Here is a 19,156-nt window from a genome sequence, read left to right on the forward strand (position 1 = left end):
ATGTGACTTTTAGCGGGTTTTATACGAGCGAATAACGGTCTTTATAGTACATGAAATCTAGAAATCATTTAGTTTGCATGGAAACAAAAAAAATATGATAAATCTTAGGGGTAACCCAGTCATATGATTTTGGTGCATAATTTGTGAATATTAGGCTTAATTTTTTTATTCTGTTACATACAACTGTTTAAGATAGGGATTTATAAGTATCTACCCATATATGATTACAACAATTTTAAATGTGGTGAAAGTAATATAAATAAATTCGAGTGCAAATCTTGGCGGCAACGTATACAATGGCCTCGACACAACACCAACATTTCTTGCTACTGACGTATATGTTGTAGACGTATGGAAAATCCAGTTGAGATATCAATTATTGTTACACCTAAAAACTTAACATTCTCTACTTTCAAATTTCAAATAACAGATTTTCGGCAGCATTCCTTGTTGTCAAGGTGAGATTGGAGTTTCGACTCTTTCTTCTTTTGCTCGAAAAAAGACCGGAGAGTCGGAAGATGTCCTTTGAAACACTGTATATGCCTATTGTATACATGTAGCTACATGTAACACAGTGTGATATACCAATTAACCTTTTCCATCCTTATGATAGTTTAAAAACAATATCCAAAAAGCTTTAACAACTTTGGTTTGACTAACTGGCTTAAACAACGTGCTTGAAAATTTCAATCAGCGTTTTTCTCAATTTGAGATAAGACAAAATAATTCTTTAATTAATATAATCATGATGTCATTCTTCCTCGATGCTTTAAGTGAAATTCACATATCAATAGCAGACGCATACACCCGTTCATCCAAGTCATTTAGAGACAGGTAACTCTGTGAAAATTAAAAGATAAGGACAATGAGAAGACTGTTAACTATAACAATATGATGTCATTAATGATGAATTATAAATCATGTAAATAGATATCATTCAGCATTGTTCATCAAGCAAATTCATAACTGGATGTTTTGTTTTACATTTCAATACTGTTAATGAATTTAAATCAACATCAAAAGTTACAAAGTTATTACAAATGCAAATCATAAAAAGGGGAGAAGAAAAACAAACGTTTACGAAGTAAAGGGGGGATATGCGACGAATTAATTACTCAAATTAAATATCTGCATTTGAAAATAAAGAGCAGGCTTGTCTGTTATCCTTAAAATAGATAACACTCTATTCATAGTGGAGGTTGCTTAGCATGGCTCAATTATTATAGGCGGTTTGCTTAGTATAACAATATAATTAACACACTCATATGTGGGCCTCTGGTTGTAAAGGAAAGGTGCATAACAGCAGGAAATCAAACTGTTTGGAAGAAAGAAATATATTTTAGTCTTACATGAGTCTTTTCTAGAACCCTTTCCAAATCCTTCAGGATCAGGTCAAAGTTGGTCCTATTTGTAGGGTTCTTCTCCCAGCACCCAGTCATAATCGCATATCTGTGATATAAGATAAGGATTCTTTATGTGCACTTCGATAACCATTTTAGTCAGCCACAACAGTCATTTTGCACGAATATTACATTTGTGGTTTTATTTCAGCACCCATATTTGGTTATTTTAACGCATTAGGATTATGGTTACTCGGAGGACGGATTGTCGTTCTTCACACTGTATAGCACTCACTGTATATAGTAGTTTTACACTTAATTACGCCTAAAACTTCCACTAATGTATTTTAGTAAGATTCCCAATGGCATCCTTTTATTGGAATTCATGAAGAGAGATAAATCAAAAGATAAGATATAAAGAAAGACTTTGCTGCTCTGAATATTATAAGATACCTGGAACTATTACCAATATTTATCTAGTCAATGTTACATCTTATCAAAATCACATCACTTTTAGCATTAATCGTGGCGCCAGTTATTAAGTATTATATAAATTTATTCATTTACAAAGCTGTCTACTTTTATTTACATTTATATTTCTGTAACCCGATTGGGATTATTAAAATGATATATTTTCATATCATGATCAACTTGTTCATCTTTCATTATATTTTCTTTAAAAACACTTATTGCTCAAGGTTAAGACGGCTGAGTAAAATTGAAATTACACTTCTTGTGCACAGTGACGAGGGCGTGGCATCTGGTAACCATTAGCAACCTCCGTCTGGACAGTGGTAAAGGTCATATTAGGGTATGGCCTTGCACCTATCAGAATAAAGGAAATTAGCATGATGATATTCTGAAATATATGAATATTGGACATTTCCAAGTTTTTGTACCGTTTAATAGAGCTGAAAATATTGCTTTAATATATTTATTCAAGCATTATAGTAAATAACTCTTCACATCTTCAATTAAAACTTTCAGCGTTTGCGTGTATTCTTCATTTGAATAAGTTTATCTATATCTTAGATCCCTTCAACATGTCCGACATCACACGGCGTTTCAATTTTAAGAACAATTCTGATTTCATCACCTTCCAAAGCGTATTGAGTATTAGTATTGTTTTAATGTCTCTGTCACTGTTTGAGGCATGTTATAACTAAGTAAAAGCAAAATCGAGGTAGTAGTACAGTAGTAATGGTAGTCAAGGTTTTGTTGTTGCTTTTGTTTCATTAAGCCTATTATCATTATCATTTTATCCTCGACAATTCGTGTATTTCACAACCACCATCATTACCATTACTATTTTCTGATATATACTGTAGATATGGAAATGTAATGTCATAGGCTAGTAAACGTTTACACTCAGTTCGAATAAACAGAAGATATTACTAAAAGAAATAAACAAATCATTCTTTAAATTGTTATGACAGGAAATATTTTTTACAATTTCACAGAACAGGTCTGTTTAAAGGAAAAGGGAGAAAAGTTTTATTACAATAAATTTGTAACGTTCACCAGATACCCATTTTCTCTGATTTTACTTAAATGTATCTAAGATTACACAGTGCAGTACGATTTCTGGTATTCTCAGGACTCTGCTGCTGGAATTTTTGTTGTTTTAAGTAAACATTTTCTAACAGTGCACGCGTAGCTTCTGTAACCTCATTTCTTACCTAGTGTGACAATTTCCCACAATACGATACCAAATGACCAGATGTCTCCTTCTGTTGTTTGATCACCCGTTGTCATGGTTTCTGGTGAACTCCATCTTTTAGGTTTCTGGGACGGTGTACAAATTGCACATAATCGTATGATCGCGATACTTCAAACGATTAGAAATTACAATATATAGTTAACGTAATATATCACATATGTATACTGGCCGAATTAGGTATTGAAAGACTGGTAAAATTGCAGGCTTGGGAAAGAAGTCACAAGTCTCGAGTCTTCAGGTCTCAGCTCCGTTATCAGATTTTAGCATTTATCTTCAAAAAAAGGAGAAAGAGCTTAAAGCAAACCAAAAACCAGGGGCGGATCAAGGATTTTTTTTAAGGGGGTGGGCACATTTTTCCGACGAAAATTTTACAAGCCAAAAAAAAAAGTTTTTTTTACCAAAAAATTAATGATATTTCGTCCCCGAAAAAAAGTTGGCAAGCATGCAAAAAAAAAACAACAACAACAACAACAAAGGATTCAGTTAAAAAAAGGAGGGAGGGCCCACACTTCAGTTTTAATGGCATTTCACATTACAAACTTTAATCTTGCTTCTCAAGGGGGGGGGGGGGTCACGGGCCGGCAGCCTCCCCCCACGGATCCGCCAGTGCCAAAACATATAACATTTATTATTGTTAGGCAAAACGATCATACCTACAGCTACGTCACCAAAGAGTGATGGAGAAAGTCCATAGTCTGATATCTTGCATTGCTTTCTTTCTCCTAGTAACACATTGTGAGCGCAGAGAGCACCATGGATGATCTCAATAAAAATAAAGGAAAATCAGCTAATGTAACTTAATCTATGAAATCATTAGGGCATTTGTTGTGTATGTGGATCTTTGTTGCAAATAGAAAAATCTATATTCTTTCCTCTCCATTGGTTGATAGAAAAGAACGGTAAACCGCTCCTATGCTAATTGTATGATTAATAATTCGTTTTAAAGGTAATTTAAATGTATGTATTAACCCTAAAAGAACTGTGCTATTGAGGACCCTACGCCCCCCCCCCCTCCTCTGATCTCGGCCGCCGTTCGCGCAAAAAAATTGACACGCACATTCTTTGCCACCTAAACTATACGATCCAGTATAAAACAAAATCTGAAAAATATATTTTTAATTTATTATGAATAGAATATGCAAATTTATTCGTGAAAAACATTATTTGCAAATTTTAACACCCAATTTCACTTCAAATTTTCTCTCTTTTTTCCACATGTCATCTCTGAAATCTAATTCAAAGTTTTCCATAACAAAAAAGTGCGAAAGCCAATTTTTTCCTTATGTATTTCGTATTTTTTAGACTTTCTTTTGTATTTTCTTTGTTTTTAATCTGTTGTTTTTCATTGTTTTTTCAATGGAAATTATTACGGACTATTAAACAACTTAATTAAACCATAAAGTAATTAAGCAGACCAATTACAAAACAAAAATATTCACCCTTTTATGAATTTTATTTCCCATTGTACACAAAGTATAATAATAAGCCATTTTGACATTGTCTCGTAAAAAGTCACGTAGCGTCGCGATGCAACATGTATACCTGTATGTCGCAAATTTTGTCTCAAAAATCATAAAATTTTGAGGTGCATTCTGTTTGCATTTCGGAAATATCGCGTTAAGCGTCGAGGGGGGGGGGGGTCTGCAACCCAAGGAGAGGATGGCTAGGCCCTACTAGAAATATTTATTAGGATATGGGGTACCCTAGACATGATTTTTTTTATCGGAACTCGTGAACAACCACTTTGCCAGTAAAGCTCAAGCGATACAATCATGTATGAACTAAATATTTAAATATTCAAAATGTTCATAATGTCACGAGTTTCAAGGCTAATAAACTTCTCTTTCTCGTGTGTTTCCGTATTTCGTTTATAAAAAGATATATCATCAAAAGAAGTTACCTTCTTAGAAGCAAGGAACTGCATTCCTTTAGCAACCTACCAAGCCAAGTTAAGTAGGGTATCCTCTTGAATACGAACACCGTTTGGTTTGAGATTGCTGTATGTAGGTTGAGATTGCACCCCTGAAGTATGTAGATGGGTAAGTAGTGTACCCCCTGAGATAAACTCATACAGGATACTACCTGCAAATTGGATAAATAATATATTGTAAAGAAAGGTAAACCCGGTGACATAATGTTATCTTTAGTTTTATGTGCATGGAATATAAAGTCCTGATTATGAAATGGAATGCATTGTTATTATGTCTCATATTTAGTATAAGAGAATTGTGACTAAAACCTTTTCAGTCTCTGTTAGTTCAAGTTCAGTTTCAAGTTTATTTCAATTCTGCAAAACATTAGACATGTCATCAATTAAGTAACAATGAATTAACAATAATTAAAATGCATAACTGAGGTGATCTATTAAAAAGCACTGCTTGTAAGGTCACCTGTAAAACATATATACAATGCTAAGGCAGAAGTTTAAGAAATAGAATAGAATTAAAAGAAGACGGCAGAGCTAGGAGGTATATCGAAAAGAAGAAAGTGGAGACAGGAGAGGAGCGCTTAGATAAGAAAGGGTGGGGAAGGGGAGAATGAAATAACTTACAAATTTATGGCAAGTACCTACATGTAAATTCACAAAAACACGCCCGCACACACATGAGCTACTAAGAAAGATAATAATAAACATTACACATTAAAATATAATACCTACATAGAATATTATAGGCAAGACAGAGAGACATATACACAAAACACGTATAGTTCAATTAACAAGTTGTAGAAAAGTAACATTTACAAGGAGGATTTGTACTTCATCTTAAATGTTGATAATTTACCGGTAGATGCAATATCAGAATACATTCCAAATACGGGGGCCACTGCGACGAATAGAATTTAGACTAAGTTGTTTTTTCGCTACAAAATAAACCCCTAAAAAAAGTTTGGAAATCTGTGTTTGGCCATTATTTTCTCCCAACTCCCAATTTAACACAATGCATTTTTTTACATCATTCAAAAATCATATAATTTTCTTTAAAATGATACCATGCTTGTTATGATAATGCCATCACGGAAAGAGCAGGATTCAAAAGTGTTGGATGAGGTCTGATGATGAGGTTTGGAAATCTGAGTTTGGCCATTAATTTCTCCCAACTCCCAATTTTAAACAATACATATTTGATATTATTCAAAAGATCATTTAATTCTCTTTAAAATTATATCATGCTTATTATGATCATGCCATCACGAAAAGAGCAGTATTCAAAAGTGTTGGATGAGGACTGAATTGAAAAGCTGCAAAACGAGTAGAAATAGTCATGATGGGTCAATACAGAACATGATTATTTTGTTTGTGTCAATAGAGATGAAAATCCATTCAAATAAAGCCTCTGCTTCTGTAGTGATGGTTCTGTGAGATAACATGGTTTGAGTCGTGGTTTGAAATACATGCATGTGTGTTTGTTTGTTTGTTATGTGTTTGCTTGTGCAGTGGTGTGTTTGATTCCATGTTAATGTTGATGTTAAGGTGCATGAAAACAATTCAAAGAAACCGCTGAGAAACTCACTCATCACCACTGAAAAAAGAACAGTGACATTCAATATTGCGTAATTTTGCAACTTTTGAAATTTGACCTTGCCCCACATTTCAAAGCACTGCACCTCCATATGAGCCATAATCACATCATGTATGGTATCATTTCAAAGAAAATTAAATCATATTTTCATTGATATTGATTACACATTGATATTTACTCAAACCGATAAGGAATTATTGATCAAACTTAAAAGAAACCGCTGAGAAACTCACTCATTACTACGGAAAAAACAGTGACTTTCAATATTGTGTCATTTTGCAGCTTTTTAATTTTAACCTTGCCCCACATTTCAAGGCACTGCACCTCCATGTGAACCATAATAATATCATGTAGGGTATCATTTTAAAGAAAATTAAATGTTCTATTTATTGATATTAGTTACCCATTGATATTTACTAAAACCGAGGAGAGATTATCGGTCAAAATCAGACTTCCAAACTTTTTTTGAGGAGTTTAGGTTCGTTAATCCGAAGGTTCGTTAGTGCGATAATAAAAAAAAACATGTTTGGGGGGAAAACGAATGTTTCAAGAAAATCATGGTGTAATTAAAAAATAACATGATATTAGTGCAGTCATAGTTTCAGAGAAGGATTATACATGTTGTGATCAAAGCATGTATTGCATCAAGAATAGGCGCTTGGATCAAACATGTGAAAATTCCCAAGGTAATTCCTTTTCTTTAGGGCAGGGGGGGGGGGGGGGCTGGGGTGTCATTTTTAACAGCTTCTGTTGGTTATGATAAAAAAATCCTATAGATAAAAAAGTGCCCTTAAAAAGGATTAAAAAATATTTTTTTGTGAAAATGAAATTTGCCCTTTTCGAAATTAAATACTTTTTTAAAGGTAAAACATAATACATTTCAGGTTAAAAAATCACATTTTTTGCCTGCACTTCACGCTCGCATCAGTTATTATGTAATAAGGTACCTACTCGCCCCTTTTCTGGTTATAAGAATGCTTATAGTGTCAAGTTTTCTGGTGGAATATCATTAATTTTCAGCTCGCGCCTCATGCTCGCGTTAATTTTTTTGTTAGATACTCATCTTTTTCATGATTATGAGAACTGCTCGGAATGTTTCATTTCTATTTCTTATTGAAGTGTCCAAAAGCTTGAGCTGTCAATTAGCGCTTGCAACACCTCGCGCGAGATGCCCTTTTAACAGTATGGTTTAATTAGACCGATAATTGACCAAAAATCGAGTTTTAGAACTTCAGATTAAAAAAAATCAAAACCGAGTAAAAAAGTCTTCATATATATTTTCGGATAAACGAACCTTATTTCATTTTCGGATTATCGAACCTTTGGAATAACGAATCCTATTTCGTTTTCGGATTAACGAGCCTTCATAATACGAACCTTATTTCGTTTACGGACTAAGGAACCTTCGGAATATAGGACCTTAATTTTGTTTTCAGTTTAACGAACCTTCGGAATAACGAACCTTATTCTATTTTCGGATCAACGAAGATTCGTTATTCTGAAGCGTCGGGATAACGCCACAAATATTTGGATCAACGACAGATTTTTTGTTTTCAGATTAATGAACATATAATAGAGGTATAGGCAAGTTGCATGTTTTAGAATAACGAAGTGTTTGCCCAAATCAAATTGTAATAATTGAGTGAATTATACAACATAACTAATTGTTTTTCAGGCAAAGCAGCACGCAATTTATACAGAATACCTAGTTTCAGAAACCTCACTACAAATTTTCATGCGATGTTCAGAAAAGGTTAAATGCTCGTCTAATTTAACACCAAGAAAATGTACACCTTTGGAGACTTTCAATTGTTTACCGTAGGTGTATTTATTGATATTAATATTAAGTGCTGTCGCATCATGAAACTTAAACATGTGCTCTTTCCCATCTTCCTTAAAGCTACAAATCTCTCTCCCGATACTGATTTTTACAAATATATTAAATGATACTTTCACTGACTTTTAAACATTATTTATTTAATTATCTAAATAATTCACATACCTTGTTCTTTACAATATCCGAGACATTTGGCAATATTTGGTTGATCCGATAGCTTGTAAAGAACCTCAATCGCTTGAAGTACTTGTGATGAATTTGTGACGCGATCTAAGATTAGAAAAGCCACCACAAGTACCATTTTAATATTTTCAAACAGATTTGACAAGGGCAGATCCAGGAATAGAAAAGGGACACAATTTTAAAAAGACAAGTAAGGGGGATGTTCAATTCAATTAATTAGCAAGTGGAGCCTCTGGCAGTCTCACCTGCATCACAAGATTCAATATAGCAGCGGTGCTGACTTTGAAAACTACTATAAAATAATTATTCACAAAAACATCATTTATAAAACGATACAATACTATGTTCATTGACAATAAATGACATTTGACCTTGATCATGCGACCTAAGACTTGTCAGTAATACTTGATTACCCCTATATTCACATTTTATAAAATATATCTATAAACTTTGAAAAATATTACAGCAATCCAATCATTACCTCCAAATGGCCAAAGATCGATGACCCTAAATGACCTTTAACTTTGGTCATGTGACCTGAAACTCGCACAGGGTGTTCAGTGATACTTGATTAGTCTTATGTCCATTATTATGAACTAGACCAATAAATATGGCACGCCCATAGGGAAACAATTATATATTTATTTCACTTGAAAAGAATATGTTTCTCTTCCACTAAACCATTTCACTCAAAGAAATTTATATTTCACTTTTCCAAAAAAATATATTTCACTTTTCAAAAAAAAAAATATTTCACTTTTCCAAAAAAATATATTTCACTTTTCAAGAAAAATATATTTCACTTAAAAAAAAAATATATTTCACTTAAAAAAAAAATATGTTTCACTTTTAAAAAATATATATTTCACTTTTCAAAAAAAAGATATTTCACTTTTTCAAAAAAATATATTTCACTTTTCAAAAAAAATTATATTTCGCTTTCCAAAAAAATATATTTCACTTTTCAAAAAAAATATATTTCAATTTTCCAAAAAACATATTTCACTTTTCAAAAAAAATATATTTCACTTTTCCGAAAAATATATTTCACTTTTCAAAAAAATATATTTCACTTTTCCAAAAAAATATATTTCACTTTTGAAACAAAAATATTTCACTTTTCAACAATTTTTTTTTTTTTGAGAGAGAAAACAAATCCTTTCACTTTTGTTGGATAACACATGCGGCTGCCGTATTCGACCGTACGTAGAATTCATCTATCTACCTACATGATATATCTATCTATCTATCACTCTGCCTAATATATATCTATCTGTTTAAATATGTCTATCTATCCATCTTACCATGTCCATGCTCATGTCCTCATGTTCAAATTTATGATGTGTACTTAAAGCTCAGGAAATTGCGGATTGGTAAAGCTGGATTAACTAATGACCTACCTCTCAGAATCTTGAAAGAATTTGCATATGAATTGTGTGTACCTTTAACTGATTTGATCAACCTATCATTCCAAACGGGAATAGTACCACAACAATGGAAAGAAGCTCAAATAACCCCAATTCCGAAATCATTACCGGCAATCATTAACAATCTCAGACCAATCGCATTAACAAGTCAATTTGCTAAAATTGCAGAATCTTTTATAGCCAAATGGCTTCTTAAAGATATCACTGACAAAATTGACTCACGACAATTCGGAAACCGCTCTGGTTTTTCGACCACTCATTATCTTGTGAGTTTGCTCCACAAAATGTATGAGAATGGCGAAAAGAGCAAGAGTCTATCCACATTTGTGTGTACTGATTGCCTAAGTATTCTTGCCTATACACATATTTCTCATGTCAGTTTTTACAAAGGTGTACTGCTTTTTATGTTTGAAATATGTAATGAGTCTTTTAATTGTTTTTACTTTGTATACATGACCAATTCAGCCATTTGGCTGCGACTCATGTTTTTAATAAACCTTGATTTGAATTGAATATATCTGTCTGTCTGTTTATCTATCTATCTCTCAAACTATTTATTTTTCTATCTATCTGTCTAATAATTATCTGATTAAATATGTCTGTCTATCTATCTACGAATCTATATATCTGTCTGTCTGTCTCTTTATCTATATATCTATCTAATATTTTTAATATGTCTGTATATCTGTTTATTTATCAATCAGTCAATCTATCTATCTATCTATCTATCTTATTATTTATCTGTCTTTTTATCTATCTGCCTATTTATCTTTATCTATCTATCTTATGTCTATCTGTTCAAAATATGTATGTCTATCTGTATGTCTACCTTTCATCTTTCAATCTAATATCTATTGATCTGTTCAAATAATCATGTCTGTTTATTCAACTGTTTATCTATTTGATATATATCTATTAAATATGTTTAATGTTATTATATCTGTCTATCTATCAATAAATATATCGACCTATTTTCTCTCTATCTATACATCTATCCATCTATTTATCTATCTGTGTATGTACCTATGTATCTATCTGTCTCTGAATCTATGTTTATATCAAATATATCATAATCACCGTTATCATCATCATCATATTTGCCATCAATCATTATCAGCATCATCCTCCTCATCATCGTATATTTTTTTGTCAATCAATATCTATCTAATGTCTGTCTATCTATCTAATACCTATTTTCTGTTTATATATATATATATATATATATATATATATATATATATATATATATATATATATATATATATATCTATTAATATATATCTATCTTCTATTAATCTATCCACCTATCATTTATCCCTCCATCCATCCATCTATTTATCTATCTTTCTTATATGTATCTGTTTAAATATGTATGTCTATCTGTCTGTCTATTTATCTTTCATACTTATATCCACTCATTTGTTTAAATAATTATGTCTGTTTATCTATTTATCTACGACAGACCACCTAATTCGTTCGCACGACGAATTAAAATCTAGTTTCACTTGTTACATTTTAAAGCTGAGAGAAAACAAATCCTTTCACTTTTGTTGGATAACACATACGACGGCTGCCGTATTAGACCGTACGTAAAGTTCATTCCTCACGTAAAATCCATTCCTCTCGCTACGAAAAACATTTCCCTCTTGTTGCAAAATTCATTTCACTCAATTGCAAAAAATACGTTCCTCTTTTTTCTCGGCCTGTAGGCTTCATTGTTGGTGGGAAATAGAGATGGTTGCAACATTTTCGCTGTGCTGAGGGGAGAAATCATGAAAGCGGTTGCAACTCACAAAATGACAAGGATATGGGGATATCAGCGAACGCAATTACGTCACTTTCCCACGTGCACGAGAATGCACCACGAGGTGGGACCATGAACACAAAACGTAAAGTTTGATTTTATTGCTGATTATGCACAATAGCCAGTGCAATCAGCTGTTGCATTCTGCCCTACGATCAATCACTAACCTTAGCACGGTCTGGCTATACGTTTTGTAGGCATGGGGCATGAATACTTAATACATACAATATCTACAGAGCTGAATGGTCAAGGTAAGTGTTGAAATTTCCCTTTTCTCCATTCCGTCTGTCTTTTACTTCATTGACATACGATGATCGTAATGATTGATGAAATGAAGCTTACAAAAATCTACAATTCACTGGTCAACTCGCTTGTACCTGCACTGCAAAACCAAATTCTCTCCAGTTTGTCCGATACATGAATGGGGGGTTTTCCAATGCTACTCTCAGAACGGGCAGTACTTCACCGTCTTTTGAACAGACATGAAAAGTGAGTATACGGGACTGATGTTGAGTGATGACGTCATCGCTCAACCCTAAAAAAATTGGTGTTAGCCGAGAATGTCCACCGAAAGCGATGACGACTTCACCCATTCAGTCATGTATGCTTTACCGCTTATGTCTGGTTTGAAGCACTCATCCTACAAACGAGGTTATAATGGTTTGAAGAAGCACTGGCACTGCCGTGACAAAATGGTGAGAATTTGGTTTTGCAACGCAAGTACAAGCGAGTTGACCAGTGAAATGTAGCCTTTTGTATGCTTCATTTCTTCGATCATCGCGATTATCGTATGTCAATGAAGTAAAAGACAGACGGAATTGAGAAAAGGGAAATTTCAACACCTTGTCCATTTAGCTCCGGAGATAGTGTAGTGCCATGCGTGGAGCTATTCATGCTTCATATCATGCCCACAAAACGTTAGTGATTGATCGTAGGGCAGAATACAACAGCTGATTGCACTGACTATTGTGCATAATCAGCGATAAAATCAAACTTTATGTTTTGTGTTCATGGGCCCACCTCGTGGTGTATTCTCGGGCACGCGTACGTGGGAAAGTGTCGTAATTGGGTTCGCTGGTATCCCCATATCCTTGTCATTTTGTGTGTTGCAACCGGATTCATGATTTCTCCCCTCAGCACAGCGAACATTTTGCAACCATCTCTGTTACCTCGTCCTGCCAACAATGATGTGCGCCGCCTACAGGCCGAGAAAAAAGAGGAACGTATTTTTTTGCAATTGAGTGAAATGAATTTTGCAACAAGAGTGAAATGTTTTTCGTAGCGAGAGGAATGGATTTTACGTGAGGAATGAACTTTACGTACGGTCTAATACGGCAGCCGTCGTATATGTTATCCAACAAAAGTGAAAGGATTTGTTTTCTCTCAGATTTAAAATGTAACAAGTGAAACTAGATTTTAATTCGTCGTGCGGACGAATTAGGTGGTCTGTCGTAAATAAATAGATAAACAGACATAATTATTTAAACAAATGAGTGGATTAATAAGTATGAAAGATAAATAGACAGACAGATAGACATACATATTTAAACAGATAAATATTAGAAAGATAGATAAATAGATTGATAGATGGAAGGAGAGATAAAAGATAGGTGGATAGATTAATAGAAGATAGATAGATATATATTAAAAGATAGATAGATATAAACAGATAAATAAGTATTAGATATATAGACATTAGATAGATATTGATTGACGATAAAAAATACGATGATGAGAAGGATGATGCTGATAATGATTGATGGCAAATATGATGATGATAACGGTGATTATGATATGATATACACATAGATTCAGAGACAGATAGATACATAGGTACATACGCAGATAGATAAATAGATGGATAGATATATAGATAGAGAGAAAATAGATCGATATATTTATTGATAGATAGACAGATAGAATAACATATTAAACAGATTTAATAGATACATATTAAATAGATAAACAGACATGATTATTTAAACAGATCAATAGATATTAGATTGAAAGATAAAAGGTAGACATACAGATAGACTTACATATTTGCACAGATAGACATATTAGATAGATAGATAGATAAAGATAAATAGGCAGATAGATAGAAAGACAGATATACAGACATTTAAACAGCCGGATAAATCATTAGATAGATAGATATATAGATTGATTGATGAATAAACAGATATACAGACATATTAAAAGAAATAAATAGATATTAGATAGATAGATAGATAGATAAAGAGACAGACAGATAGATGGATAGATAGATATGTAGAAAGATAGACATATTTAAACAGATAGACATATATTAGGCAGAGAGATAGATATATAAAGATAAATAGGCAGATAGATAGAAAGACAGATATACAGACATTTAAACACCTAGATAAATCATTAGATAGATGGAAAGATAGACAGATAATTATAAGACAGATAGATAGAAAAATAAATAGTTCGAGAGATAGACAGACAGATAGATGGATAGAAAGATAGACATATTTAAACAGATAGATATATATTAGGCAGATTAAGATCGACATATTTAAACAGATAATATATCTATCTGTTTAAATATGTCGATCTTTCTATCTATCTATCTATCCATCTATCTGTCTGTCTATTTATCTATCTATCTCTCGAACTATTTATATTTCTATCTATCTGTCTAATAAGTATCTGTTTAAATATGTCTGTCTATCTATCTACGAATCTATCTGTCTGTCTGTATGTCTCTCTATCTATCTATCTATCTATCTAACAGGCAGAGAGATAGGTAGATAGATAGATATAATAATGTAGGTAGATAGATAGATAGATGGATTTTACGCACGGTCTAATACGGCAGCCACATGTGTTATCCAACAAAAGTGAAAGGATTTGTTTTCTCTCAAAATTAAAATGTAACAAGTGAAATGATTCTTCGTCGAACAAAAATATTTTCTTTTTGAAATATATTTTTTTGAAAAGTGAAATATATTTATTTGAAAAGTGAAATATATATATTTTTTTTAAAGTGAAATAATTTTTTTTTTAAAGCGAAATATATTTTTTATTTGAAAAGTGAAATTTATTTTTTTTGAAAAGTGAAATATATTTTTTTGAAAAGTGAAATAGATATTTTTTGAAAAGTGAAATATATTTTTTTGAAAAGTGAAATATAATTTTTGGAAAAGTGAAATATATTTTTTTGAAAAGTGAAATATATTTTTTTGAAAAGTGAAATATATTTTTTTGGAAAAGTGAAACATATTTTTTTGAAAAGTGAAATATATTTTTTTGGAAAAGTGAAACATTTTTTGGAAAAGTGAAATATATTTTTTTGGAAAAGTGAAATATATATTTTTTATGTAAGTAAAATATATTTTTTTATAAAGTGGAATACATTTTTAAAAGTGAAATATAAATTTCTTTGAGTGAAATGGTTTAGTGGAAGAGAAACATATTTTTTTCAAGTGAAATATATATTTAATTGATTCCCTATAAGCGTGCCATAAATAATCTTTCAAAGTTAAGATGTTAATTCAACAAATACCCCTAACTTGGCCAAAGTTCATTGACCTTAAATGACCTTTGATCTTGATAATGTGACCTGAAACCCACACAGGATGTTCAGTGATACTCGATTATTCTTATGTCCAAGTTTCATGAATCAAATCCATAAACTTTCAGAGTTATGATGGTATTTCAACATATACCCCCAACATGACCAAAGTTCATTGACCTTTGACCTTAGTCATGTGACCTGATATTCGCACTAGCTGTTCAGTGATGATTGATTGCTCTTATGTCTAAGTTTCATGACTAGACCAAAAAAAATTAAGTTATGATGGTAATTCAACAAATACCCCCAACTTGGCCAAAGTTCATCGACCCTAAATGACCTTTGATCTTGGGCATGTGACTTGAAACTCTAGCAGGATGTTAAGTAATACTTGGTTAACTTTATGTTAAATTTTTATGAACTAGGTTTCTATATTTTTTAGGTTATGATGTCATTTTAAAAACTTAACCTTAGGTTAAGAGTTTGATGTTGATCCCCCAACATGGTCTAAGTTCATTGACCCTAAATGAGTTTTGACCTTGGTCATGTGGCATGAAACTCAGGCAGGATGTTTAATAATACTTGATTGACCTTATGTCTAGGTTTCATGAACTGGGTTTATATTTAAGTTACGGTGTCATTTTAAAAACTTAACCTTTGGTTATATTTGGTGTTGACGTCGCCGCCGCCGTCGGAAGAGTGGCGCCATAGTGTCACTCTGCTTTGCAAGTGAGACAAATATGTATTTTCTTCCGATTGACATTTCGATAATCTACATATAAAATAAACAAAGGATATCATGAATATAGTACAAATGAATTAAAGTAAAAAAATAAAAAAAAGTATGTAAATTATGTACATGGAAGAAGCCGTTAAAACCAGAAAACAGGTGCTTTTGTAGGGATATTCATATATGCCTGTAAAACTATGTGACGAATGTTGGCAATCCTTGTCTGGAGTACTTTTCCATCACCAATATCTGGGCATGCAAAAGTAAAAATCGAAAGGATATACTTCTTCAAAACGAGGCACCCCCTTCCATCCTTCCCATGTTAGCATTGTTGATTGAATTAAAGTGTAGGGGAGGCCAGCCGCAAAAAAAATTTTTTGATTTGTAGCGGTGTGCTTTCCAATCTACATATTCAGAATGACATCCTACAATCATTAGGTAATAATGAAATTAAATCTTTATTTAGATGACAAATTAATCATGACCTTTTCAAGATACAGTAGTTTGGATTTCTGTTATGGTTGCATGCAAATGACGCAATCACCTGGTATTTGCCTGATAGCAACGTCGAGATGGTTTTGTTTTGAGCGGAGGTCTCCTTTCCATACCATGCCGAAGTCACCACCCCCAATCGAGCCAAGTCTGGTGAAGAATGTCACGTTTTCACGAGCAATGACGAAGGAGTGGGGATCAAGTTTTAACGCTGTGTATGCTACATTTTTTGAAGAAACATATTTATTATACTTATTGCCATACTTGAAAGGTTAAATCCAAGCAATAAATTAAATCAAAAGCAAGACCAATATTTGATGATATACAATGACCGTCCACGAGAAGTTCAATACTTCCGGAACATTTGAAATTAATATGCTATATTTGACATGAATTCATGCAACTCAAACAATTATTTTGTATTAGATTCGACACAAGAAAGAATACACAGAAAAAAGTATTTTGGAATATTTATTTTGGCTTTCATGATTAGGAATTAACAATATATTCCTCAGTTTACGTTATAATTTGAATTAAATTAATCACTGACCAGAGTTTATGAGTGAGTGACTATCAGGATGTGTTGAGGTACAATTTGGTAGAAGTAAAACAAAACAGATTTTGAGAATATGATCTCGGAAATGCAGGGCTTAAAATCAAAATAATATGTTAATACAATTGAATTACAATTTCTAGAATGACTTGTTACCTCGATCACCGCTTTGAACCATCTCATAAGCCACGTTGTCATTCACCTCCAATGGTTTATTTTCTTCCACTCTGTAGAGAAAGAATGATCGGTCCATTTCATTTCGTAATTTCAACACATAAAATACCAAATAGCTTGTTTAAAGCAATTTCAAGGCATTCCATTGTAGAAATATAATCTCTCTCTCTCAATATCTTTATGTCTCTCTCCACACCCACCCCCCACAGACAGACAGACAGACAGACAGACACACACACACACACCCTCTCACACACACACACGCACCCACCCACCCACCCACACACACACACCCTCACACACCCACACACACACACACACACACATATATATATATATATATATATATATATATATATATATATATATATATATATATATATATATATCGTGCGTCCCACAAATAACTAAAACGAGATTTATCATAACTTAGTCATAAATACAATAGACAAATGACCCAGTAAGGCTTAGAATCTCCTCTTTCATCTGAAGTTACTTCGATTATTCCTCATTCACACATGAGTGAGCAAAATTAATGAAGAAAAGATACCAAAAATTCATTAAGGGAGCGGGGGGGGGGGGGTATCTGAATTTTAGAAAGAAAATCACATGCCTAACAAGTTCAATATCTGGTCTTTTATTTGATACTTTAATTACATGTAATGGACAAGAAGTATAAAAAAAAAAGTTCTGTTCCTTCGAAACAATGCTTGTATTTTCATAATTCAAAAATAAAAACGTATTTTCACCGGTTTCCCCACAGTAGCTATCCCACGGTTTACAAAGACTTAATGCATGGTTGATTGTGAACAAAACAGAGTGTCGAGTGAGTCTGAACGCTAGCCTGTAAAACTTCTTTATTGTATTAAATTATTGCAATTCAAGCCTTATATCAAATTACCAGAACTTTGTAATTTCTTGACCATTTTCTGCAATTGAGGTATCAAATCAAAACGCAGATATTGAATTTTTTAAATTGTGGTGCTCTTTTTGAAATACAGATAGAGCCCCCCCCCCCCCCATTGAATTTTTGGTATCCTTTCTTCAAATTGTTTTACTCACTCATGCGTGAATGAGGAATAATCAAAGTAATTCCAGATAAAAGAAGAGATTCTAAGCTTTATAATGGTAGGTAATGTGTATATTGCATTTGTGATTAAGATCAATAATCGCTAAATATTGTGTTTTTTGTGGTATGCACTGTATATATATATATATATATATATATATATATACAGTATATATATATATATATATATATATATAAATATATATATATATATATATATATATATATATATATATATATATGTATGTATGTATATACTCAGAGCGACAGAATTTGATGATAACAAAGCAAGGTCTTGTAAATATATATGTAAAGTGTTAGCTAGTGTATTTACACTCTTGTTAAACCTAAAAAAGACAAGGACTACATAACGTATTACATCTTTCAACCAAATGATTAGAAAAGAATAGAGTCAAGGCAACAGAATAATAAATCCAATGTGTCGTGGAAACCAGTTAACTTGAATTAAATAGAGCTGAAAATCTGTCATTAAATATCAATATATATGATCAGATATCTGACCGGTTTTTTTACGTATTGAGTACATGTATGAAGACAAATACACAGTGACTGAATTGAACTTACCAATCTTATCATTTTCTTTCTCTTTTTGATACGTACCTCAGTAAAAATTGGTACCTGAATGTTGGAATCGAACGCCTGTGTATTACTGGCCTGTTTGTTAAGGTTAGGTTCGTTTGGTTCTGTGAGTGGTATTATATTGTGAACTATATAAAAGTGTTTTAGGGTGGGTATTCGGTATGA

General features: G+C 32.5%; 1 protein-coding gene across 1 annotated transcript; it reads right to left on the minus strand.

Moving 5' to 3' along the window:
- Positions 1-749: 749 nt before the first annotated feature.
- On the minus strand, positions 750-17,326 carry LOC129267436 (tyrosine-protein kinase receptor Tie-1-like). Its single transcript, XM_064103063.1, is given in 9 exon segments — positions 750-840; positions 1,350-1,449; positions 2,069-2,165; positions 3,020-3,125; positions 3,718-3,822; positions 4,961-5,142; positions 8,584-8,688; positions 16,648-16,815; positions 17,305-17,326. Coding segments are annotated over 9 exon segments (945 nt in total). The 3' UTR covers positions 750-780.
- Between the last annotated feature and the right edge of the window lie 1,830 nt (positions 17,327-19,156).

Source organism: Lytechinus pictus, chromosome 8 (genome assembly GCF_037042905.1).
Source record: "Lytechinus pictus isolate F3 Inbred chromosome 8, Lp3.0, whole genome shotgun sequence".
NCBI lineage: Eukaryota > Metazoa > Echinodermata > Echinoidea > Temnopleuroida > Toxopneustidae > Lytechinus > Lytechinus pictus.